At 35.8% G+C, this 25386-nt stretch overlaps 2 protein-coding genes across 3 annotated transcripts; both read right to left on the reverse strand.

Annotated features, from left to right (window-relative positions):
* Positions 1–4689: 4689 nt before the first annotated feature.
* LOC18021629 lies at positions 4690–6461 on the reverse strand. The gene is made up of 2 exons (XM_024158026.1): positions 6153–6461; positions 4690–5697 (listed from the first exon to the last, which is right to left on the reverse strand). The coding sequence occupies exons 1-2, from the start codon at positions 6459–6461 to the stop codon at positions 4690–4692; spliced, it is 1317 nt and encodes a 438-aa protein (XP_024013794.1).
* An 11770-nt stretch (positions 6462–18231) lies between these two features.
* Positions 18232–20059, reverse strand: LOC18021630 (UDP-glycosyltransferase 76F1). 2 transcript variants are annotated; one of them, XM_006403363.2, is made up of 2 exons: positions 19567–20059; positions 18232–19255 (listed from the first exon to the last, which is right to left on the reverse strand). In XM_006403363.2, exons 1-2 carry the CDS (start codon positions 20057–20059, stop codon positions 18354–18356), a joined length of 1395 nt encoding a protein of 464 aa, XP_006403426.1. In that variant the 3' UTR covers positions 18232–18353. The 2 variants fall into 2 exon arrangements, with proteins under 2 accessions (XP_006403426.1, XP_024013681.1); XM_024157913.1 differs by having other exon boundaries at positions 18232–19210; positions 19567–20051.
* Positions 20060–25386: the final 5327 nt, after the last annotated feature.

Genomic DNA, 25386 nt, shown 5'->3' on the forward strand with positions numbered 1-25386 from the left:
CCAGCCAAAATCGGGAATGAATCTCCAGTATTCTTAGAGAGAATACATGGTGATATATGTAGGCCTATTCACCCACCATGCGGGCCATTTCGATATTTTATGGTATTAATTGACGCATCCAGTCGATGGTCACATGTGTGTTTATTGACAACACGAAATATGGTTTTCGCAAAATTCATTGCCCAAATAATCAAGTTGAGAGCACAGTTCCCTGATTATACGATAAAGAAAGTAAGACTTGATAACGCTGGTGAATTCTCTTCCCAAGCTTTTAATGATTATTGTATGTCATTGGGAATTGATGTTGAACATCCAGTTGCACATGTTCACACACAAAATGGCATGGCTGAGTCATTGATTAAACGGTTACAACTAACTGGTAGACCGTTAATATTGAGAACAAAACTCCCAATTTCAGTATGGGGTCATGCTATCTTGCATGCAGCGGCATTGCTTCAGATAAAACCGAGTTCGTATAATAAATATTCACCAATACAATTAGCATCTGGCCAGGAGCCAAATGTATCCCACCTGCGTGTGTTTGGGTGTGTGGTTTATGTTCCTGTAGCCCCACCGCAGAGATCTAAGATGGGGCCTCAAAGAAGATTGGGAATATATATATCGGTTATACGTCACCAAGTATAATTAGGTATCTTGAACCGCAAACTGGTGATATGTTTACGGCACGTTTTGCCGATTGCCATTTTAATGAAGATGAATTTCCAGCGTTAGGGGGAGGAATTAAAGAAGTTCCAAAAGATGTTACATGGTGCACACCATCGTTGTTGCACCTTGATCCCCCTACGAAAAAACGTGAACTCAAAGTTCAGAAAATTGTTCATTTACAAAATATGGCAAATGAATTACCAGATGCGTTCACAGATACGAAAAGAGTGACAAAGTCATATATACCCGCTGCAAATGTTCCATCGAGAATCAATGTTCCGGAAGAACAAATTGATGGAAAAATAGCAAACGAACCCAAAGTTCAGTTGAAGAGGGGGAGGCCGATTGGCTCAAAGGATAAAAATCCCTGAAAGAAAAAGAAATTGGGAAAACAAAATGAAAATGGTCTAGAAGAACCACATACAGAAAGGTCCTGAAGACGAAAATGACGAAGAAATCATGAGATTTCCATCAATTACGCCCAAGATGGGATATTATGGGCTAGAGATGAAATAGATGATAATGATGGAATATTCTCATTCTCTGTATGCAAAGAAATTGAATATGAAATATATGATGCAGATCCAAGGTCCATATTGGAATGCCAGAAAAGATCTGATTGGGAGAAATGGAAAATGGCAATAGAAACTGAATTGATCTCCCTTAATAAAAGAAATTTTTTTGGACCTATTGTCACAACACCTAAAGATGTACAACCGGTTGGGTACAAATGGGTTTTTGTGAAAAAAAAATGAGAAAAATGAGGAGACAAGATATAAAGCCCGACTTGTCGCTCAAGGATTTTCTCAAAGACCGGGAATTGATTATGAAGAAACTTATTCTCCGGTTATGGATGCCATTACATTTAGATTCTTAATGAGTTGCGGCATCTAAAAATCTTGAAATGTACCTTATGGATGTTGTGACAGCATATTTATATGGATCACTTGATAATGATATCTATATGAAAATCCCAGAAGGATTTAAAATGCCTGAAGCATTAAGTTCCAAATCGAAAGAAATATGTTCAGTCAAATTACAGCGATCACTTTACGGATTAAAACAATCTGGACGCATGTGGTATAATCGCTTAAGCGAATATTTGCTAAAGAAAGGGTATGTAAATAATGCAATTTGCCCTTGCGTCTTTATTAAGAAACCTTCGTCAGGATTCGTGATCATTGTTGTTTATGTGGATGACCAGAACATTATTAGAACTCAAAAAGAGATTGATGATGCAAGAACTCATATGAAAGAAGAGTTCGAAATGAAAGATCTCGGAAAGACAAAGTTTTATCTTGGATTACAAATAGAGCATTTCCGAGATGGAGTATTCGTACATCAATCAAATTATACTAAAAGGATATTAAAACGCTTTTGTATAGATAAAGCGACTCCTTTGAGTACTCCAATGGTTAATCGATCACTCGATACGGAAAAAGATCCGTTTAAACCTTGTGAAGATAACGAAGAAATATTAGGTCCTGAAGTACCTTATATGAGTGCTATTGGTGGACTTATGTATCTTGCGAATTGTACCCGACTGGATATAGCATTTGCTACAAATTTACTGGCAAGATATAGTTATTCTCCTACACGCAAACATTGGAATGGAATAAAACATATATTCCGTTATCTTCAAGGAACAATAGACTTGGGATTTTTTTTTATCTTCGAAACTCCAAATTTGGTTTAGTCGGTTTTGCAGATGCAGGTTATTTATCAGATCCTCATAAAGCTCGATCGCAAAACCGGATATGTTTTCACTTTTGGAGAAACCGCAATCTCTTGGCGTTCTCAAAAGCAGACATTGGTCGCCACTTCTTCAAATTATGCAGAAACTATTGCGCTTCATGAGGCCTGTAGAGAATGTGTTTGGCTCAGATCTATGATTCATCATATACAATAAGCAAGCGGAATAGTCATCAACAAAGAGCCGACAAAGTTGTTTGAAGATAATGCTGCATGTGTCGCTCAACTAAAAGAAGGCTATATCAAGAGTGACAGAACGAAACATATTCCTCCAAGATTTTTTTCTTATACTCCAGAGTTTGAGAAGAATCAAGAAGTCGATATCCAGTATGTTTGTTCAAGTGACAATGCGGCGGACGTTTTTACAAAGGCGCTTCCTACTACAGTATTCAGAAAGCGTATTCAAAGTATTGGAATGCGTCATTTGCGGGATTTTTGCAGAAAACGTTATATCCATCATTCCAGGAGAAGATTACGTTACTGTACTTTTTTTTCTTTGTCATGATTTTTATCTCATTGAATTTTTTCATGATAAAGTTTTTAACGAAATAATACGTAATTATAAACATTGATGGATAATTAAGGGAGAGTGTTATAATAATTAAAGAAAGGATAATTATCACCAAGTTTTCACCGACTTACTCTTACAGACTTACTCTTCTTATTATTTTATGCTTTCACTTTGTCTATATATAAATAGACGTACATGTTGTGTAAAGAAGGTATCTTTCAGAAGTGAAATAAGAAACAACACTCTTCATTATTTTTCACTTCCCTCTCGTATCTCACCACCACCTAGGGCTGGAATTATTATCCGGTATCCGCTATCCGATCCGGTATCCGATCCTATCCGATCCGTAAAAACCGGATATTCGTGTAGTTCGGATCCGGATCCGGATAGTGAAATTAAGTATTCGGTTATTTCGGATACGGATCCGGATAATAGAAAATTTTAAACTCGGATATCCGTTATCCGTTATCCGTTTATTAAGATTTTGAAAATTTTGAAATCTTTGGATATGCATTTAATTTTTTGTTTTAATTATGTTTGAAAATTGTTTTTGGTTTAACTCTTTTACACATGATTGAAATTTATATTGCATGATAATTTTCTATTTCAGATTGTGAGAGAAGACCATGAAAATAGATAACAGAAGGATATGAAGATAAATTAACTTCTCTATTACTATTTTCTCTTTTGCTATGTCAATTTTTAAACTTTGTGTTATTTGAATACTACTTGAATGCTTTTAAATTTTTGGTATTTGTAATTTTTGCTATAATGATACATTTTAATTATATATATTATCTTATTATAATTTTAAAAATTGAAGTTTTTTTTTAAATCAACGAAACCGGATATCCGGTCGGATATCCGTAAATCTTCGGTTCAAACCGGATATTCGGTCTCCGGATATCCGGAGTTTTCGGATCTGGATTCGGATAATAAAATTGATTATCCGTCAAATCCGGAGCCGGATCCGGATACTTTGAAAAGTCCGAATATCCGGTTCCGTTCCAGCCCTACCACCACTTATATCCAAAATAATATAATATAATAATATACATATATATAAACACATATCCTTACTTATATAATATCATAAAATATATAAAAAATTTCAATTTCTTAGCGTGAAGTTCTGGTTTTTGGTTTATGAACTTCATAGCTGTGTTTTTTTTTCGCTCGCTTAGGTTGATACGTATGCAGTTGGGCTTTAGGCCCATGGAATGTCTTGACATTGGCTCAGAGGCTTTGGTTTGCGGTTGAAGAAGTTGGTGCTCTGTTTTTAAACAGACTTTCTTTTCTTTTTTTGGTTAAAGTTTTTCAACAGACTTGAGGAACATATTAATAGGAGATGTGACAAATAAGAGAGGAATGTACTTCGAATAACAACTTCAAATGTACTGCAACTGGATTCCGATTGATAATGTGAGAGAAATGTCTGCTGATTCGTACTCAGTCTCAAGTTCACAATTCGTGACTTGGAGAACTCGTAAACATTCTTGTGTCAATCTTTACAACTTATTCTAATCGATTCGAGAGATATCTGATGATAGCTTTAATGAGAAAACATTATACTTTTACTGTTCTAGGACCAAATTTAGGATTTACATAAACGAGGGAGAAGAAGGAAAAAGGCTTGCTTGCTATTCTTCATAATGTTTATTTACAAGCACTTTTCTCCTTAGTTTTTCACATATATACAAAATAAATAATGAAGACCAATTTACAATAAAAAAAAAATATGTTGAAACGTCTTCATATGTTTATCCCTCAAATTCCCCAAAATCTTCAATAGCTGTGACTTTAGAGGACTTGAGTTTCCACGAAGCTGTGCTAACCTTCAATGGAAGCAGCATAGGACTACTATAATCTCCGAAATTAAACCCACTTTGTTCATCTTCCTTGGTACGCAAGTCACCTGGAGGCAAGAAGAAATCCGAAGACAAACCCTTCACATTAAAACCCACTTCTTCAATCTCCCAACTCTCTTCCATTGTAGTCTTTGAATGGCTCTCTAAGCTCTCATCAAGCCTCAACAATGAGACACGTGTCCTTCCTCTGTGAGCGATCTGAATCCCATCAACGGTTTTATAATCTTCGATCATTGTCTCAGCAGTCGTTTCCCATAAGACCATATCTTCTTCTTCCGGGCCGGTCTTGATCCGTACGAGACAAGTGTCCTCTAACTGGACCAAAAGTCCTGTTCTTTGACTAAAACATCCCCACACGGTATGCTTCACTGTCTCCATACCGCTTTTGCTGCTTGATTTAAGCCCTGAAGGCTGTGTTTCGAGCTTAAGCACGAAGCATTCTTCGTCGTTAACCACTTTCTCGCCTATGCATACCGATCCCGCAAACATATTTGCTGTGGTTTTTGGATCAAGCCCTTGAAGAAACCTTCTAAGTGGTCCAGAAGGCTCATTGTTAGAAGCATGAGAATGTGCTAGCCAAGGACTTTGCTTCCAAGCCACGTTACCATCACAACCGGCACTGACTTTACAGCCGGAAACCACAAGCTCTAAACTCCATTGACTCGAACCTTTCTTCCATAACACGAAACCTCCCATCTCTCCTCCGTTTCCGTTGTTGACGTTTCTGATCCTCACCATCTTCTGCTTTCTCTTTCCATTTAGGGTTTTCGCTGCACAAAAGTCGGTCACTCCCATCTTAACCTTTCCCATAGCGTACATGCTCTCTACTCCAGACAATGCTGCCTCTCCTCCAGCTGCAGCAGTGTATTGCTTCACTATGTACTTCGCCATGGCTGCTTGCTATTATAAACCAAAAACAGAGCAAAAGTAATATGAGAAAACTTGTCGCTCAAGTTAACACTAATTTACGCATTTACATATATGAAAATAATTTGCAGAGAAAGTTTATATTTCTAAGAAGAGAAAAAAAAATGTTTTCCAGTTTTATAGAAAATAATTTTGCAAACCTCCAAACGCAACCAAATAATTACATTTGTATTTTGTGTGTATTATAATTAACCAAGAATTTTTGGTTTTTATTTTTATTTTTTAGCTACCCAAGAAGTTTAGTTAACAAACAATACCAGATATTATGATTTCTCTTAGAAAAAAAAAACTAATTATATTCAGGAACACAAAAACAAACAAATTATCAAGATCTCAATAACTTTTTGTTCTTTCTCAAAAATGGGTTTAAATGTAATGTTCAAAAAAAAAAAGGGTTTAAATGAGTATTATATATTTTAGTGACTTACGATAGATTGGTTTTTGATGAGTTTGGAGATGGGATAATGAAGAAGGTCGTGATCGGAGGAGACAGGAAGAGGGATCGACGGAGCTCCGACGATTCCAAGAAGCATCTGAATCTGAGCGTCGCGGCCGCCGAAAAGAGTGGCGAGGCTGCTGCTGTTATCCGGCGGTGACCGGAGCAAACTAGACTTTACGCTTTGCCAAGCGCCGCTCTTGTTGTTGTTGTCGGAACAGAACAACTCCTCCGGCATCGGTACTTCCAACACCGTCTCTAAACCGTCTTCTCTGTCGAAATTAGGACAAAGCGTTCTCATTTTCTTTATTTTTTTTCTAACAAACCTTGAAATAAACGAAGAGAAAAGGGATTTTGCCGGAATGTTAAAGATGATTGAATTTTTTTGTTTTCTCTCTTTTTGGTTACACAATAGTTTATGGAGTCATGGACATGTGAAAGGGTTCAATATATTATGAGAGATTGAATGGCTTAAGATCATGGGTTGGCGATTTATATATATATTAGAGAAATAGAGATGACCAACCGACCAAAGCCGATCCGATACTATTTGTGTATTGTCGTGTTCGCACGCTTCATGTCTCCCTTTGCCCTCTATCTTAATAAACAGTTGAATATAAAAATCTATTTTTTTGGGTGGAGAAGTAAAATACATTTCCACTAAGAAAGAGAAATACAATTATAATTTGAGGTTTGTCCTTTCCGCTTAACCATATACTCTTGAATTAAAAATAGATGAAAAGCTATGTTAAGGCTCTTGATTGGTAAAAGAGGACTTTGTCCTTTGGTGCAGTTCAATGTAATGTGTTAATATACGGCGCCGATCTAAACGCAGATTGAAGGGTTAAAAAATCTTTTAAGTAAACACTAATGTAGTCTCATGATTGGATTAGTCTTATTTTGTAAAAAAGTTCTCATGCTTTGATTTTCTTTAATTTCTCATGTTTGGTATTTCTCAAAAGAAAAAACTATTTATTTAATTTCTTAATCAGAAAAGTCAATGTGAAATCTTTATTCTTTTTTTTTAATTGCTTAGTTTAACCGACTCATAGTATATATCTTTGATAAAAAGGAACTAATTAACTACAACTTTACTTTCATTAGTCTTTTTCTTTTTGAAGAACGGAAAGCAAGATCGTGCATCTCCTTTTATCCGTTTCTTCTTTTGACTTCTAAGTGCAATGTTTTCTCATTCTGTTTGCATAAGGTTCAATGAATATCGGTTTTGTATATATTAATTACTCTTGCAAATGAGTAAAGCAAACATTCTAAAAAAAGAAAGAAAATTACGGTTCTGACGATGGAAAATACTAGAGCATCTCCAACCTTGCTCCATTTTTTGCTGCAAACTCCATTTTGGAGTAAATTTCACTCTAACCCTACTCCATTTTTTACTGCAAAATGGAGAAAAAATAGAGATTGCTCCATATTTGGAGTAAACCTTTATTCTACTCCATTTTGCAGCTATACTTTTTTTATTTACAATCTGATCCTTAAAATATTAAATTATTATAATTTTATATTTTTTATCAATACAGCATTATTTTCGACATTATATATGGCTATATACATTTTTTTCAGATATACACTTAATATTTGTATGACACATATCACTTTGACTTTTGTATATATATATATATATATATATATAATTAAAAAATGGTCTTTATATATGTATATATATATATAACTATCGGTTTAATAATTAAGTTTTTATTTTATGATTCATGTTTATAAGATTTTTTGACAAGATTATAGGACTTTAATAGTTTAAAAATATAAAATAGACAATCATAAATATTTGAACACTAAAATTTTTATTTCAAAATATTACAACTTACAATAAACTGAAAAATACACAACAAGTGATAAAATCAAAGATAAACATAAAAGTTTAACACAACAAATACAAACAATTTAATATTCTGCTAAATCGATTCCTGATCCACCGATATCATTAAAATATTGTCCAAACGAAGTTGATGGAGGAGGAAATTCTTGATTTTGTTGTTGAGCATTCCGCTTTTGTAAAATTTTTGTTTGTTTGCCTTGAACACATGCACGAATATTTGGATCTGATATGGAACTCATGTCATAAAATAACATTTTGTTTTCCATCTTCAGCTCTTTCAAAGCATAGTTTTTCTGTTGAATCTCAAGATGATCTTGTCTTTGTGCACTTTTCTTCTTTAATTGCTCCAAAAGTTGTTTATTTCCTTCTTCTAAAGTGTTGATAACTGATGTTGTTTGATCAACAAGTTTTCTTTTATTTTTGGATTTCTTGATCCCCATTGGTTGTGGAGAGGGATATCCGCTAGTAAACTCGTCGGTATCATCTAAGTTTAAAGAAAATGAAGACAAACCTGGAGATGTTTGTAGGAGAATCAATGGAATTTCCAGACTCGAACGATGTATATTCGGCACGAGGTGGGATTAATATGCTTTTAGGATCGGCACCATCTTTAAACTTTTCAAAGTTTTTAATAATATTCCAAACATGTTCAAATTTCCAACCTGTTTTGAACTTTGGATCTTCTTGTAGCATTAGTTTGGCTTGACTGAATTGCATATCAATAAAAAACAAAAATGTTACTATTCAAAAAGTAGGAATACAATTCCTCTACAAATCAAAAATAAAACATAACCTTAAATTTCTAATGTTTTTATGATTTTATGTAATTTTTTATTTAATAAATATTTTAATTTTATTAAATTCGTAAATTATAAATATTTTAGATAAAATAAAAATAAATGGATTATTTTGTAACTTCTAAAAGTTATAGGTTATTAAAAATAAAAGAAAAATAGAATCTATTAGGAATATTCTTTTTTAGAGTCAAAAATGAAGTCATACATTGGAGCAAAATACAACTTCATTTTAGAGTTATCTAATTTGGAGTAAAAAATAGAGATTTACATTGGAGATGGTCTTACTACGTACTACTTCATAATTTAACACGTACACACACATATCTATAGGGTAAAAACAACTGGTTGACTAAAAAAGGTGAATGGTTATATTTGACTTAGAAAACATGAACATAATATTTGAACATATAAATACGAACATAAACACAGATGTCTACTTTTTAAAAATAATATTTTGGTTTGTGATGGTGGTGTTGCTGATGTGTTACTACCCAGATTCAATTTTCTCATAATGCATATTGCTAACAAAAGAAAATAATCAAATTTTAGGTAGGTCAAGCTCTCAAGACATACGGCGCGAAAACAAGTAGTTAAAAAAGTTTAGGAAATTTTCTTTACGCTGTTAAAATCTTGCTTTAAGTAACCCTTAATGAAAAAAACGATAGCGTGATCATCGAGTGAAAAAAAAACATAACATGATGCGATAATGCGAAGTATCTTAAAATTTTATAACTTGACAAATTGTATTCCCTATAAAAGACGGGACTTCTAAGTCGTTACTCGTAAGAGACGAAATTAATTAATAAACATATATATGCATACACATACATAATTCTTTATAATTAAGGGTTTGCAGAATTGTTGTAAAAACAGAAAGAACTTGTAGGATTAAATGAAAATAGTATATTTACAGGACAAAAAAACGACGAGAAATGGATAATGAAGAGGCGACACTTTGATTGGAAAATGAATTGTCGGCCGAACGTGGCTGACGGCGTGTCATCAGACCGACTATTAAAATTTCCATTTAATTTTGATTTGCTTGCCGTTACGGTTACATTAACAATCCAAATCCTTTTTTAAAAGAAAATTTACAACTAATATATAAATTTGTGTGTCTATTATAAGTTGCATTCATCATGCATCAGTTGAGTTCATTCTATATATAATAAGATCAAAATATTTTGATTTTTCCTCAAGAGCAATGTATCGTATTCTATATGTTGCATTATTAGTGAATAATCATGACATGCACGCTGTTGGAAATCTTTCTGCCGATATGCAATTTGTCTGCATAACTCATTAGTAGAATAAAGATCAGTTCTTGATATCAGAACAATTAAAAACAAATATGAAAGATGCGAAACAAAATCTATACCTGATAGCTTAAAGATTCTACAGGTAAGGTTGTTACGATAGTTCAATGCCTCTAAAACCTATGCGACTTCATTATAGTATGTTTAAATAGTAATTGATGTGTAAAAAATTTCCGGTCAAAGGCTTTACTATAAGTGGTATTTATATGTTTGCAATAGAATGGCATCTTAGTGGAAATAAGAGAGAAGAGAGGAAAACAGAAAAGAAATACTCAACTTTTTTTCTTTCTTCTTAATAATGTAAAGGCCTATAGACTTAGATATTATGATTAAAAGTTAGTATACTATACTAAGTCTTGTATAACCTTATATTTTCACTGAAGAAGATACATATGTGTTACGAAGATTTATCTTTCCAATTAAACTACCAAATTGAGAAGGAAGAGGGATATAGTCACCACACATCATCCAGTTGACCTTTTTAGTTTACATATCAAGAGCATTGAGCATTCTTGGTCTTACTTTCTCCCTAACAATATGCTAGTCGGTTTCAAAATATTTGGTTCTGTTTCAACAAGCTAGAGAGTATAAATTGACGATGATGATGTGTAATGTAGATGTGCTATCACATAGATAACTTCATAACTATTAGTAACGTCCTGTCTTGAAATAAACTAGCAAACCACACAAATTCACAGATCGAAGAGCACATAGACATATAACTAGCCTCGGCGAGGAGATTTTGATATTATTTAATTCCATAGACATAATGGAAAAACCAAAGATTGATATTTGAGTTGTAAATGGAAATTTTGTTCAGATACGAGAAAAGTATGATAAACAAGAAAAAGATCAAAATACTGATAAAAGAAAATGAAAATTCAAAATCAAAATCAAAGGTTCCGACCACTGTGTCGCTGATGGTGATGAGTGGAGATTTTGACTCATTCTAACCTGTGTTTACTAATTGTTTTAGGAGTTTTTGGAGTCTTTTCAGGAAGTTTCAGGTGACTTAGAGACCTTATCAGAGGATTGGAGTGTTTAGGAGGCATTGGAGCAAAAGGAGATGAATTTGAGCAATAAGGAGCTATTTCACACGCTTTTGGAGAAATCATCTGCGGAGCACCTGCTCCCGGTTTGGACCCTTCGTGGAGCACCTACTCCAGACGGGAGAAAAATAAGGAAAACATCTTTACCTAATCTCAAGCCGCGTGAAAGGAATAAAAAGAGTCCAAGCCGCCTATCTTTTCTTCTACGCTTTTCTTTTTACAATTTCCTGAACCAGAGAGTTTTTACTTGTAAGCTTTTGGGAGAAGAAATCTGCTACACTTGAGAAGAATTCTGAACCCTATTATCTCTTCTGCGATTTTTTAATCCATGAATTCCTTTTCCTCTGTTGCTGTGTTTCTTTTCTCCATGTCTGAGTAGATCTCTTAGCTAGATTAAAGCGTTCAAAGGATTTCATGAGTTAAAGGATTAGATGCAAATAGGGCTTGATATCTATTGTCTTCACCATTGTTAGACTTAATGCTTAGGTTGAATTGATCACTCAATCTGCGATTTTAGGTTAATCTATTCATCAAAAGTGTAATAGGTTGCTAGAATAAACATTGGTGAGCGGTTTGTCCTTAGCCAACGACAGTTGAAGTTAAGGCAAATCGTGAACAGATCAAACCTGCTAGCTAATGCTTGTCTGCAATTTTCTAAGTTCAAACGACAGTTTAGGATTTAGGTTGTTAGACAAAGTTATCGAGATCACAACAGTGGATCGATAAGCTTTTCTGTTTGAGTTCGAGACTTGCGTTACACTTGTGCCCTGAATAGTCATCTGGTTCTTATCTCTGAAATTCCTGCGAATTGCTTTGGTCTAGTGCTAGTTTTAATTTGAATTTAAATCGTTGTTTGCCATTCTGTTTACTTTTTAGTTTTCGCAACAAACCATCTTTCGTCTTAACTTTAATTCAATCCTCGCAAAGTCATAGAGTAACACTGGTCCTCTGGATTTCGAATCCTTTATATTACAACTACATCACTGTTCTATTGCAGTAGAAACTAGGAGTACATCCAGTGTGAATCAAATTTTGGCGCCGTTGCGACGGGGACCAATTCTGTCATTTTTCCCAGGTTTGGTGTGCTGCGAGTGGTGATTAGCGATGGAGGCTCTCACTTCATCAACAAAGTCTTTGAAAACTTGTTGAAGAAGAATGGTGTAAGGCATAAGGTGGCGACCCCATACCATCCTCAGACGAGTGGGCAAGTTGAGGTTTCCAACAGGGAAATCGAGAACATTCTGCAGAAGACTGTGAGCACCACAAGGAAGGATTGGGCAGTGAAGCTTGATGATGCTCTTTGGGCATACAGAACAGCTTACAAAACACCTTTGGGGACTACACCATTCCACTTGGTGTATGGAAAAGCATGTCATCTTCCAGTGAAACTTGAGTACAAAGCTGCTTGGGCAGTGAAGCTGCTGAATTTCAATGCAAAGAGTGCTCAGGAGAGGAGAGTAATGCAGTTGCATGAGCTGGAGGAAATTAGGCACCTGGCATATGAAAACTCGAAGATTTACAAAGAGAGGACAAAAACTTTCCATGACAAGAGGATCCTCAACAGAAGCTTTGCACCAAACAATCAGGTATTGCTCTTTAACTCTAGATTGAAATTGTTTCCAGGGAAGCTGAGATCGAGATGGTCTGGACCATTCACCATCAAGGAGGTTCGACCATATGGAGCTGTAGTGTTGCTGGACACTAAAGGAGGCGAGTTTGTTGTCAATGGACAGAGGTTGAAACCATACCTTGCTGGTCCAAATATCGCAGAAGGTGAGTCAGTCACCTTAAGCGATCCTCCTCAAGCCTAAATGGTTTTCCAAGTCAAGCTAATGACTTAAAACAAGCGCTTGGTGGGAGGCAACCCACCGGTAAGAGTTTCTAACTTTGTGTCTTTCAATTCTTAGCTACTAACTTTGTTTTTAGGTTCTTTGTTTTTGAAAAAAAAAAAACAAAAAGATAAAGCAGGTAGAGAGGTTTTCAGCGATGGAGGTGAAAAGAAGAAGAAGGAGGGAGCAACCCACCGGAGCACCTGCTCCATCTGCTAGGTTGGTGAGCTGCTCACCACGTAGAATTTGACGAAAGAGCACCATAGCCCCCACCGGAGCACCTGCTCCAAGGGGTGCTCACCACGGACAATGCGACGAACGAGCACCCTGCTCTAGTTTGGAGCACCTGCTCTGCCAGGGTGTTTGGCGCTTCCAGGTAAGTTTTTGGGGAAAATTGGAGTTTTAATGGGAACGCAGGGGCTAGTGTGCAAATTTTAGCAAAAGATTTATTTTACACAGAATTTTACCCTACCTGAGTTTCCCTTTTTTTTTAAAAACCCCGACCCATAAACACCTCCTCCTTCCTCCTTTCTTCTTCGCCATACTTGATACTTGAGCTCAAATCCCAGATTTTTCAAAACTTCACCGATTTCAACGTTTTTTTTTTTAGTCTAAGTTCATCGGTTTTTCGTCCTCTCTCCGTTTCTGCAACCAATTTCGACACCCAGCAAAGGTATGACTCGCAATTCCCTTTTAATATTTCGGCGAAATTTTTAAAAGGGTGCTTACTTCTATCTGTGTGTTGATTTCGACCTATGCGCATGTTATTGAGGTTCTAGAGCAGCATCAGTTTACATCTATGTGATTATCCGCTCTACATACACACATGCAAAACTCTGCTCGAAAAATTAGGTTGGAGATTTTCTTTGGGCTTAATTGTTTTCTTCTTCAATGTTGTTGCAGGAATGCCTCCCAGAACAATGTTCAAGAAGAATGGAAAGAAGAAGAACGGTGAGGGAAGTAAACCTACCCCATCGACGTATCCATGGCCTCGCGAAGGAAACACACTGATCGAATTGCCTGATGAGTTGATACCCGAACACACGGACGAGCAGTGGGACCAAACGGACTCGTTCTATTACAACAAGCTGCTCAACATCAAACTGCAACCAACCTTAGTGATGTGCACAGACACACTAAAACGGTTGGGAATCTTCGATGAGGTGAGCATCATCCTGCGCAACACGAAGCTGACGCAACTCGCTTTCGAGGACGACGATCTCTACCCTGATCTGGTCCGCCAATGCCTCGCATCTGCAAAGTTGCGGTACACAAATCCGACGAAGCCAAAGGCTGATGAAGCGACTTTGCTGAAGGGAAGCGCTACAGCATCGACATGGCGACGTTTTGCACTGCTTACGGGTTTCATGACGAGGATAAAGAGCTGCGTTTCCCGAGTAAGTTCGAGGTTTCCAACCAATTTTGGCAAACCATCGCCTCCGGCCACTACAAGTCGAACACGGCAAGCATATCAGTCATTCGCCACCCAGCTGTTCGCATCTGTGCGAAAATCTTCAACAACATGCTGTTCAACCGTGATTCTGGGAATAAGGTAGCGCTGGATGTTTTGATGTTGCTTTACTTTGGTTGTGGTGATTTGGTTGCAGACTCTTACAGCGTCAGCATCCCGGTCGAGCACAGTATCAACTTTGGAGTTCAGCTGGCGCAAACCATATGCGCAGTGAGGACCAAACCTTTTGGGAGTTCGCAGGTCGTTTACATTGGGAGTCTCCTCACAGCGCTCTTCACTTTTGCTCATATTCCTCTTCGGTATGCTACAAAAGATGTGAGCCGGAGGAAGATGGACACAGCCCATCTGCTGACTTCAGGTTTTCTATGCGATGAGAACACCTACAGCTACAAAGGTGCTTACGGAGTTGCACAGCGCACGCCTCTCCCAAATCCTGCCATGACTGCGCTAAACACTGCAGCTAACCTGCGTTTCCTGATGGAGGTGCCACTTTTAGCTGATGCAGCACACGACGAAGCACCCGCTCCAAATTCTGGAGCACCTGCTCCGAATTCTGGAGCACCTGCTTCGAGTTCCGGAGCACCTGCTCGCGCCAGTTCTTCACGCTATCCACATTCACCGCAGGGAGATGAGGAGCTGCCTGACTACGTTTCAGCTGATGCTGGTGAGTTCGAGTTGGCTCCTATCTCTGATGATCCTGATGATGCAGAGTATCGGAGGTGGATGGTCGCGTCTACAAAGAAGAACAACAGCCTCATGAAGAGGTTGTTGCAGATGCTTACCAGTGGATGTCGTAGCAGCACTGCGACCGCAGCCAGATCTCCGGAGAGGCACCCGAGACGCAGACGTCGCACTGGTGGATCTGGTAGTGAGAGCCCAGAGGACACCACCACTCACTGACCGCTAGTAACATCTCTCTACCACCATTGTATTATCCGCCTTGATTTCTTTTCTTTTATTTGTTTCGACAGGATTTTTCTCTGCTCCTATTTGTACACCAGGGACGGTGTATAATAAGTTCGGGGGAGGATCTTGTCATCTTTTGCATTTTCTTGTGTTTTTCTTGAGTCAGTTTTATTTTGTTTCTTTGAGTCAGTTTGTTATATGAGTCAAGTCAAAGCTTGTGGGAATTAGGACCAATTCTATGATGATTTCAGACCATTTGTGAATCTTGACCATCTTCTTCTAGTGATTATTGCTGCAGAATCATCTAGATCGACTAATGGAAAATCCAAAGACAAAGCAGTAGACTAGAGGAGCCCAAAATTCTTGACACATCCAATGAACCTGAGCTAATTTTTCAGCTCTTCATTTTCCTCATCGATCAGGTTAGTGCTCATAGGGCTTGACTCCTCATTCTTACCTGACAAATAAAGACCTGTGTGATAGATTTGGTATTCTTCTCTCATGTTCTAAGCATTGTTTCAGGCTGTTTCTAAAAAAAAATGAACAAAAGGCAGAAAAGATTGAAATGATTTTCTTTTAGAAGTAAAGGGTTAGGAAAATTTCCAAAGATCCCATTATTTTACTTCTAAAGTGGAATGATCACACAATGGATGGAAGCGAGGGGTAGGAAAATTTCCTGTGACCCCATTATTCGCCTACACCTTTGATATATAATGACGGGACAAACCGGGGATTCGGTGGCAATCACCATCAATACTCGCGTCTTTGAACCTTGTTATATGTGCCGAAAAAAAAAAAAAAAAAAAAAAACGAAACAGCTTGAAAAGTGAATAAGTTCGGGGGGAGAGGAAAGGTATTTTTGTGTAGTATGGTCAATTTGTTAAGGTACAAGTATGGGAACGAGTCTAGAAGGTCCTTAGCACTAGTTTTATTGATGAGATTCAGCAATGATGGGACATGGATGATGTTATGAAATTGAGGGACTAATCTGGAAAGCTGCAGCGTCTACGGAGAAGTACATGGAGGTTAGATTTTTGATTGATTTTGCAGCAGATTGTCACATGCCTTGGTCAGGTTTACGGTCTTTTGAGTTTTGCGAGTTCCCAGCTTTATTCAGTCATTCTTTTGGAATTGAATTTGAGTTTGTTTGAGGACAAACAAGGATTCAAGTTCGGGGGAGTTGATGAGTGGAGATTTTGACTCATTCTAACCTGTGTTTACTAATTGTTTTAGGAGTTTTTGGAGTCTTTTTAGGAAGTTTCAGGTGACTTAGAGACCTTATCAGAGGATTGGAGTGTTTAGGAGGCATTGGAGCAAAAGGAGATGAATTTGAGCAATAAGGAGCTATTTCACACGCTTTTGGAGAAATCATCCGCGGAGCACCTGCTCCCGGTTTGGACCCTTCGTGGAGCACCTGCTCCAGACGGGAGAAAAATAAGGAAAACATCTTTACCTAATCTCAAGCCGCGTGAAAGGAATAAAAAGAGTCCAAGCCGCCTATCTTTTCTTCTACGCTTTTCTTTTTACAATTTCCTGAACCAGAGAGTTTTTACTTGTAAGCTTTTGGGAGAAGAAATCTGCTACATTTGAGAAGAATTCTGAACCCTATTATCTCTTCTGCGATTTTTTAATCCATGAATTCCTTTTCATCTGTTGCTGTGTTTCTTTTCTCCATGTCTGAGTAGATCTCTTAGCTAGATTAAAGCGTTCAAAGGATTTCATGAGTTAAAAGATTAGATGCAAATAGGGCTTGATATCTATTGTCTTCACCATTGTTAGACTTAATGCTTAGGTTGAATTGATCACTCAATCTGCGATTTTAGGTTAATCTATTCATCAAAAGTGTAATAGGTTGCTAGAATAAACATTGGTGAGCGATTTGTCCTTAGCCAACGACAGTTGAAGTTAAGGTAAATCGTGAACAGATCAAATCTGCTAGCTAATGCTTGTCTGCAATTTTCTAAGTTCAAACGACAGTTTAGGATTTAGGTTGTTAGACAAAGTTATCGAGATCACGACAGTGGATCGATAAGCTTTTCTGTTTGAGTTCGAGACTTGCGTTACACTTGTGCCCTGAATAGTCATCTGGTTCTTATCTCTGAAATTCCTGCGAATTGCTTTGGTCTAGTGCTAGTTTTAATTTGAATTTAAATCGTTGTTTGCCATTCTGTTTACTTTTTAGTTTTCGCAACAAACCATCTTTCGACCAGAGTAACACTGGTTCTCTGGATTTCGAATCCTTTATATTACAACTACATCACTGTTTTATTGCAGTAGAAACTGGGAGTACATCCAATGTGAATCAGATGGTTAATGGAGCTGACACGAGCGCAGGAACTGACGTGTTCCCATAGACCATTATCGCCCATGACAAGGTTTGCCTTCTTTCGCTCGTGGGTTTTGTCTTTCTCTCACGTGTTTTTGTCCGGCGCCGAATTCGCCTTCATATAAGTCTTAAATCTCCAAAATTTTGGGTTAATTATCTAATGTATAAAAATTATTTAAGATTTTAACTTGTTCAAAATTTCTTACATCGACAAATGTCATCTTAAGCTTCCAATATGGAGTAGAAAACTCCAATCTTCTTCTTACAACACATCTCGCAAAATATTTATTTACCGACTTACCTCCTTTTAAAGCGACTCATCAGTCAGGTCTGAAATTTGAAAATCGGCAGAGCTATTCAATTTATTAAAAATTTAGTTCAGTCTTCTTTTTTTTTTTTTTGCCTCAAATAGATATTCCTGAATGTTAATCTTTTTCGGAAAGTTTGATGCTAACAAGTACTCAACTCATTTTTTTTTGTTTGCAAAGAGTTCAATACACACTGCTAAATTTAATTTCATTGATGAGATAAAAAAAGTTAATAATAATACACAAACAACCAACATTTTTAATTTAAGAAAAAAAAAAGAACATTTCAAAAGTCTGTTTGATGATTTCTTTTACAACATTGCTCCTTTGTAATTTTTTCTAACTTGCACAAGCATTTGAATCGATAGACAGGACATGAGTCACGAGTTTTTCTAAATACCTGGAAGAAGAGCCATCTTTACTTAAGCAAACTTTAGCTCGCTCTTTCCACTTCAAACACATCTCTGTCAGTCCATCTCCTTCCTCTATTATTACACTTCTTATTACCTTCTCAATCTCCTTCCTATCCATCTTACTTCTCTCTAACATCACCCCGGCTTGCCATACATCAACAATGTACCTTGCATTCACACGCTGGTCCGTGAAACAAGGCGTACATATCATTGGAACACCTTCACATATGCTCTCTAGTGTCGAGTTCCATCCACAATGCGTCCAAAACGCTCCCACCGCAGGATGCGCCAAAACTTCTAACTGATTCACCCATTTCACAATTTTTCCTTTACGACTAATGTTATCTATAAACTCCCGAGACAATGACTCAAGCCACTCCGTCCCCCTTACTAGCCCTGGCCTAACCACCCACAAGAATGGTCGTTGGCTGTTTCTTAGACCCCAAGCAATCTCGAGAAACTCCTTCTCCTCTATATCCGCAAGGCTTCCAAAACTCACATAGATCACAGACTTCGGGTCTTGCTTGTCGAGCCAATCGGTTGTTACATGGTCTTCTTTGCTCTTTGTCGTTGGCAGAAAGCTGTCGGTATGTTTGTGAAACGGTCCAATCAGGAATATCGGAACTTGTAACTCGCTGTTCAAAGCCATAAGCGAGGGTCTTTCAAGATCTTCGAATGTGTTCCATATGATTCCTGAAGAAGACTTGGCTCCTTTCACCATGTTGTTGACTACTCGGAATAGTTCCTCCGGCTCATTCGTTTCCATCACCGGAAGATCCTTCACTTTCAAAGGTGTAAGCTCTGTCACCGGCTCATCTAATCTAGAATCTTTAGCAAAAGAAATGTATCACTATTTAGCTTTTGATTGATTGTTTTCATTAGTTTTTGGTTTTACATCTTTAGTATAGGTTACTCTATCAGAATGAATATACTCTTTTTATTACATTAGGCAATTTTTTGTTTTGATTGTTAATAATAAAACATATAAAAATTCAAACTTATACATTACATTATATAGTTGACAAAAACAAAAAGGCTAATCAATCTCTAGACTCTAGCCAGCCAATAAAACAAAGGAAAATTGTGAAAGGTAATCATTTTTTTTTTTGGCCAAATAAAAGGTAAGCTTTTATATTTACCTTGTATAGGGAGGTAATGCTTATCTCTAAGGAGAGGGTAAGCGGCATAAGCACAAAACGACGCCGCACCACTGGTGCTCAACACCATCCTACGAATCCCAACCTCCTCGGCCGCATCCTCCGTGTTCTTACCCCAAACAACGTCGGAGACCAAACAACACACCTTCTCTCCTCCGCCTACTTGCGCCGTCAGAGACTCACGAAACGGCTCGGCGTAAGTTTGTCTCAGCAGACGAATGAAAGCGACGAGGTCCATACCGGAAGCCTCTGGTTGAGCAAGAGGGTCCTCTTCTTCTCCTTCGTTGTTGTGATGGATGGTTCGAAAAGTGAACTCTGGATAGAGAGAAGGATCGGGAGGGTTAAAGGAGGTGTGGAGTATCGTGACGGAGAAGCCACTGCGGTGGAATATTCCGGCGAGTTTGATCATAGGGTTGAAGTGTCCTAGAAACGGTAAAGGGAACATGATTATTCTCCTTTCTTTTCTCTCTTCCATTTTTACGTTTTTTGTTATTGAAGATTTTTGAGGATATATATTTGATTTATTGTTGGTGTGTGTTTCAAACTTCTACTAGTACGCCGCCGAGAACGACTTGGGCAAGTAACTGAAGTGCATGACTACAGTGGACCCCGACCAATATTGAATAAATAAATTGTATATTAATAAACTGAGAGGAAACCTTTACAAGATATCTGGTTTAACAGAAAAAAAAAAGAAATAAATAGCCTCAGACGAGGAGACATAATTAGAAAAGAATAATCTGATACAGAAAAAGAGCTTTACTATCTAGATATAACTAGATATCTAATAGAATAGAGTATCGTTATGTTTGTGAAACGGTCCAATTGGGAAGATCAGAACTTGTAACTCGTTGTTCAAAGCCATAAGCGAGTCTTTCAAGATCTTCGAATGTGTTCTACATGACTCTTGAAGAAGACTTGGCTCCTTTCACCATGACCCGGAATAGTTCCTCCGGCTCATTCGTTTCCATTACTGGAAGACCCTTCACTTTCAAAGGTGGAAGCTCTGTCATTGGCTCATCTAATCTAGAATCTTTAGCAAAAGAAATGTATAAATATTTAGCTTTTGATTGATTGTTTTCATTAGTTTTTGGTTTTACATCTTTAGTATAGGTTGCTCTATCAGAATGAATATACTCTTTTTTGTAACATTAGGCAATTTTTTTATTGTTAATAATAAACATAAAAAAAAAATCAAACTTATATATAGTTGACAAAAACAAAAAGGCTAATAAATCTCTAGACTCTAGCCAACCAAAAAACAAAAACAAGGAAAATTGTGAAAGGAAATCATTTTTTGTTGGGCCAAAAAAAATGTAAGCTTTTTTAATTACCTTGTATAGGGAGATAAGTTCATGTCCATCAGGGTATGTTAACCTGTTTTGAGTTCGAAAACCTGGGTCTAACGGATTTTTTTTTAAAAAAAGAAAAAATGTTTTTTCCAATGAACTTGTATGCTAAATAAGAGATTTAACAACCAGTCTCTTACGAGACGTGGCAGAAGGGAATTGGATGTTGGGGAAAACTTTTTGGATGTTTTTACTAATTAACAACTCCAAGAACAGTATCACCAATAGATGCCAAAACGAGTTCGGTTTGTCCAGTGTTCATACTTCCAAAAATTAATAATATTTAAATACTAACAACACCAAATTGAGCGTCTTTATGGAGAGTATCTCAACTTTAAAAATAATTTTAAAAAATAATTTCAGAAAAAAAATTGAGAATCGGTTCTCAAATGAGAACTTTTGAGAATCCCTTGAGAATTCCTCTTATTAGACACATTCAATCTCTAAATAGTTCATGTTCTTTCTTATATTAATTATATATCCAACACTTTAAAATACAAGTAAATAGTTTAAATATTTTTTTTTATAATTTTCAATATCTATTAAGCATAAGATAAATTTTTAAAATAATTTTAATTGATATTAGTTAAAGTTATATAATATAAATTAGTAATGTTTTAATAAATATAATTAAATACTATTAATAATGCAATAAATTATAAATAATATAATAAAATTATATTATAATGAAAAAATTTCTAATTTAAAATAATATTGAATATAGTTTTAAATAAATTGTAATTAAATAGAAAATTATATTAAAACAATAATATTATATGAATGAAAAAATTTAATTAACTTCATTAATAAAAACGTGAAAATGTAATTTTAGTATAGAAAACAAACATAGAATAACTTAACAAAAAATAAAATTCAAAATACATAATTAATATCATATATAAAAATAAAAAACCACAAATAAAATTAACATAAGCTTAAATTTTTTTTTGTTAAATAAACTTAACATTACAAGGCAATTTAGTTATATTCTTATAAACCATTATAAGTAATCTTATAAACTCTTATAAAAAATCTTAAAATTTTATAAGTATGATTATAAACTTTTATAAGTATGATTATAAACTCTTATAAGTAAGCTTATAAAATCTTATAAATAAGCTTATAAATTCTTATAAATATTTTATAAACTCTTATAAGTAAACTTAAATAAGTAAGATAACTCTAAGACATTATTAGTCAAAGACATTTCATTTGAAAATAAGATAATTTGATATTACATGAAATTGGCGATGTCATTTATTACAAAATAAGATAACTGGCACAACAAACAATCTAAGATAACTAATACAACAAACAATATAACTATCTTACCTTATGATTAAAGCATATTTCCATGAATTTGTTTTTCAAAGTTTCTTCTTTTTCTAAAAGTTTTGTTTTTGCAAGAAAACTTCTAAATATTTCCATTTTTGATAGTTTATATCTCTCTGCTATGTCTTTCTCTTTTAATGCCCACAAGCTCTCGAGCCTTGATCGAGAATAGGCCTCCCTTTCTTCATTTTTTGCTTTAGTAGTAACCTTCTTCCCTTTACGCTTTGACGACTTTACTCCGAGAGGACGAGCTTGCTCTTCCACATCTAGATCGATAGGACTATCTGGATTAGAGCTTGAAGAATAAATGCCATCTTGACTCAGTTTTGTTCTTTTTGAGCTTCCATTACCCTTAGAATTTTGAGAAGTGTAAGAACTACACCACTTTTGATCATGTCAGAGTTCCCTCCATCCATGCTCAAGTGTGAAGTTACTCTTATAATTGTTGTAGTATATTTGGTATTTAACTTGGAAAACATCATCTTCAGATTGGCCACTAGTTCTTTGGCACACAGCATGATCATAAGATCCAACTTGTAGACGCTATCATTTCGTTTTTGCCATCTTTGCTTGCAATTACTCCAATTTCTCTTTGATAGGTTTGCAACTGCGGGACTTTCTAAAAAATATGCTTTAATTTTTCTCCAAAAAGCAGATGCTTTTTGTTCGTGACCAACAATTAGATCCTTACTTGTATTTAGGCATGCACTAATGAGAACGACATTTTCAGCTGGACTCCATTTGTGTTTTGTTTATCTTCGATCGGTTGAGTTTTGAACTTGGTTTGGATCATCACTCTCTCCACCCATATTATTATATTGGGTACTATATTGTGGAATCTCTGATGAACTCATTAGAAATGAGGTTGAAATTGGAGAAAAAGAATTTGTAGTATTACTTTCTTGTAGATTACTAAGAAGATCCATGAAATTTGTTGAGAAATGAAAAGGATTGTTTGAATCCATAATTCAAGTGATCAAAGAAAGAAAATCATATATGGTATGGTATATAAGTGAAGACATAAAGTCTATACTGTGTATATAGAAGATGATAATAATTTAATATCAGATTTTTAAATTTTCAAGAATTTTACGTATGTAAAAGATTGTATTCACATGAAAATGTTTTCTTTGTGTGATAATGGGGAAGATAATTTTCGTTGAATATTATACAAGGTTAAATACAAGACTGATCATTAATATTTTTGTTTTTAACGTAGACATGAGTTGGAAAGGTAAAGGAATCTTCTGCAAAATTATCTCCACAACTACAAGCAAAAGATCAAACTGCAAAGGTCATTCAAAAACGAATACTGTATATGCTAAAGGAATATATTCTTACCACTTACTTCAAAATAATTCCAAATAAAAACAAATTTCTCGGCTATATAACGTAGTATTCTCCATCAAATATTTCACTCTCATCCCACATATTAAATCATTCCAAAAAAATCTTCCATCAAACAAATTTCTCATTCACACTCAAATACAAACTTTCATATATTAAATGTCATCTCCTCTTCAAAATCCATTCAATTCTTCACCGAATTCTTCACTCGATGAAGAATTTGATAAAGCTTTTGATAAATATTTTGATGAAAAATTTGATAAAGCTTTTGATGAACAATTTGAGAGAGTATTTAATGAGTTGTTAGGTGATTATGAACAACGTCAAGAAGCAAACAACTCAAGACAAAGAAATCGTCGAGCCGCTCGTGGAACAAAACTTGAATACAAAAGACCCCGCACCACAAGAAGGACACACCCGCCTGTGGAACAAAACGACGCCGCACCACTGGTGCTCAACACCATCCAACGAATCCCAAGTACTTCCTCCGCCGCATCCTCCGTGTTCCTCCCCCAAAAAACGTCGGAGACCAAACAACACACCTTCTCTCCTCCGCCTACTTCCGCCGCCAGAGACTCACGAAACGGCTCGACGAATGAAAGCGACGAGGTCCATACCCGAAGCCTCTGGTTGAGCAAGAGGGTCCTCTTCTTCTCCTTCGTTGTTGTGATGGATAATTCCAAAAGTGAACTCTTTTGTTTTTGTTATTGAAGGATTTTGAGGATATGTTTGATTTATTGTTGGTGTGTGTTTCAAACGTCTAGTACGCCGCCGAGAACGACTTGGGCAAGTAACTCAAGTGCATGACTACAGTGGACCCCGACCAAAATTGAAAAATAAATAAATTGTACATATTGAAGTGAGAGGAAATGACTGTGACTTTTAAAACTTTAACTTAAAAAAAAACTGATACAGAAAAAGAGCTTTTTACTATCTAGATATAACTAGATATCTGATTCTCCTTCTTCCCTGCTGCACATTTGATATCTAGAGTCTATGCACATTCCCCTTGCTCTAATTTTATCTATATATCACCGGTAAAACACCACAAAAAGTTCAAACTCCAGAATAGTTGGAGACTAATAATACAAAAATAAAAGTATAATAGATGAGATAGTATAACTATACATAATCGTTTGTGTATAAGGTGGGATTCTCTTTTTTTTTGGGTCAAAAAGTGGGATTCAAACTTAAAAACCTCAATTTCAGTTTTATTTGGTTATGAACCAGTTAGAACCAGATTCAGTTTAGAACGAAGCTGTAAAACCGAATAAATTCGATTTAACACTCAAATCATCTTTGGTATTGATTGTTTTAGCCATTCCTAGAGGTAATACTCACTCACACGGATAATCATACAAAACTTAAACAACTTATAACATTATTATTTCAGGAGGGAAAAAAAACATAACATTCAAAAGTTTGATGAGCGCTGTAAACATTGCCTCTTCATAATTCTTTTTAACTTGCAAAGGCATAATTATCAAAAGATGTAAACTACAGAATAATTGGAGAATAATCATACAAAAACCAAAGTATAATATAGATGAGATAGTATAATTATACACAATTGTTTGTGTATAAGGTGGGATTCAAACTTTAGAATCTCAATTTCAGTTTTATTTGGTTTAGAACCAGATTCAGTTTAGAACGAAGCTGTAAAACCGGATAAAATTGGTTTAACATTCAAATTGTCTTTTGGTTTGATTGTTTTTGGCATCCCTAAAGGTAATACTCATTTTCACAAGGATGAACAATGTCAATCGTACAAAAC

Source organism: Eutrema salsugineum, unplaced genomic scaffold (genome assembly GCF_000478725.1).
Source record: "Eutrema salsugineum unplaced genomic scaffold, Eutsalg1_0 scaffold_16, whole genome shotgun sequence".
Taxonomy (NCBI): domain Eukaryota; kingdom Viridiplantae; phylum Streptophyta; class Magnoliopsida; order Brassicales; family Brassicaceae; genus Eutrema; species Eutrema salsugineum.

Excerpts from the sequence above, each read along its gene's own strand:
- LOC18021629 (XM_024158026.1), bottom strand. The coding sequence starts at position 6,461 with ATGAGAACGCTTTGTCCTAATTTCGACAGAGAAGACGGTTTAGAGACG. Across the intron at positions 5,698-6,152 it reads TCATCAAAAACCAATCTATC|CAAGCAGCCATGGCGAAGTA; the intron begins GTAAGTCACTAA and ends GGTTTATAATAG.
- LOC18021630 (XM_006403363.2), bottom strand. The coding sequence starts at position 20,059 with ATGGAAGAGAGAAAAGAAAGGAGAATAATCATGTTCCCTTTACCGTTT. Across the intron at positions 19,256-19,566 it reads GCATTACCTCCCTATACAAG|ATTCTAGATTAGATGAGCCG; the intron begins GTAAATATAAAA and ends CTTTTGCTAAAG.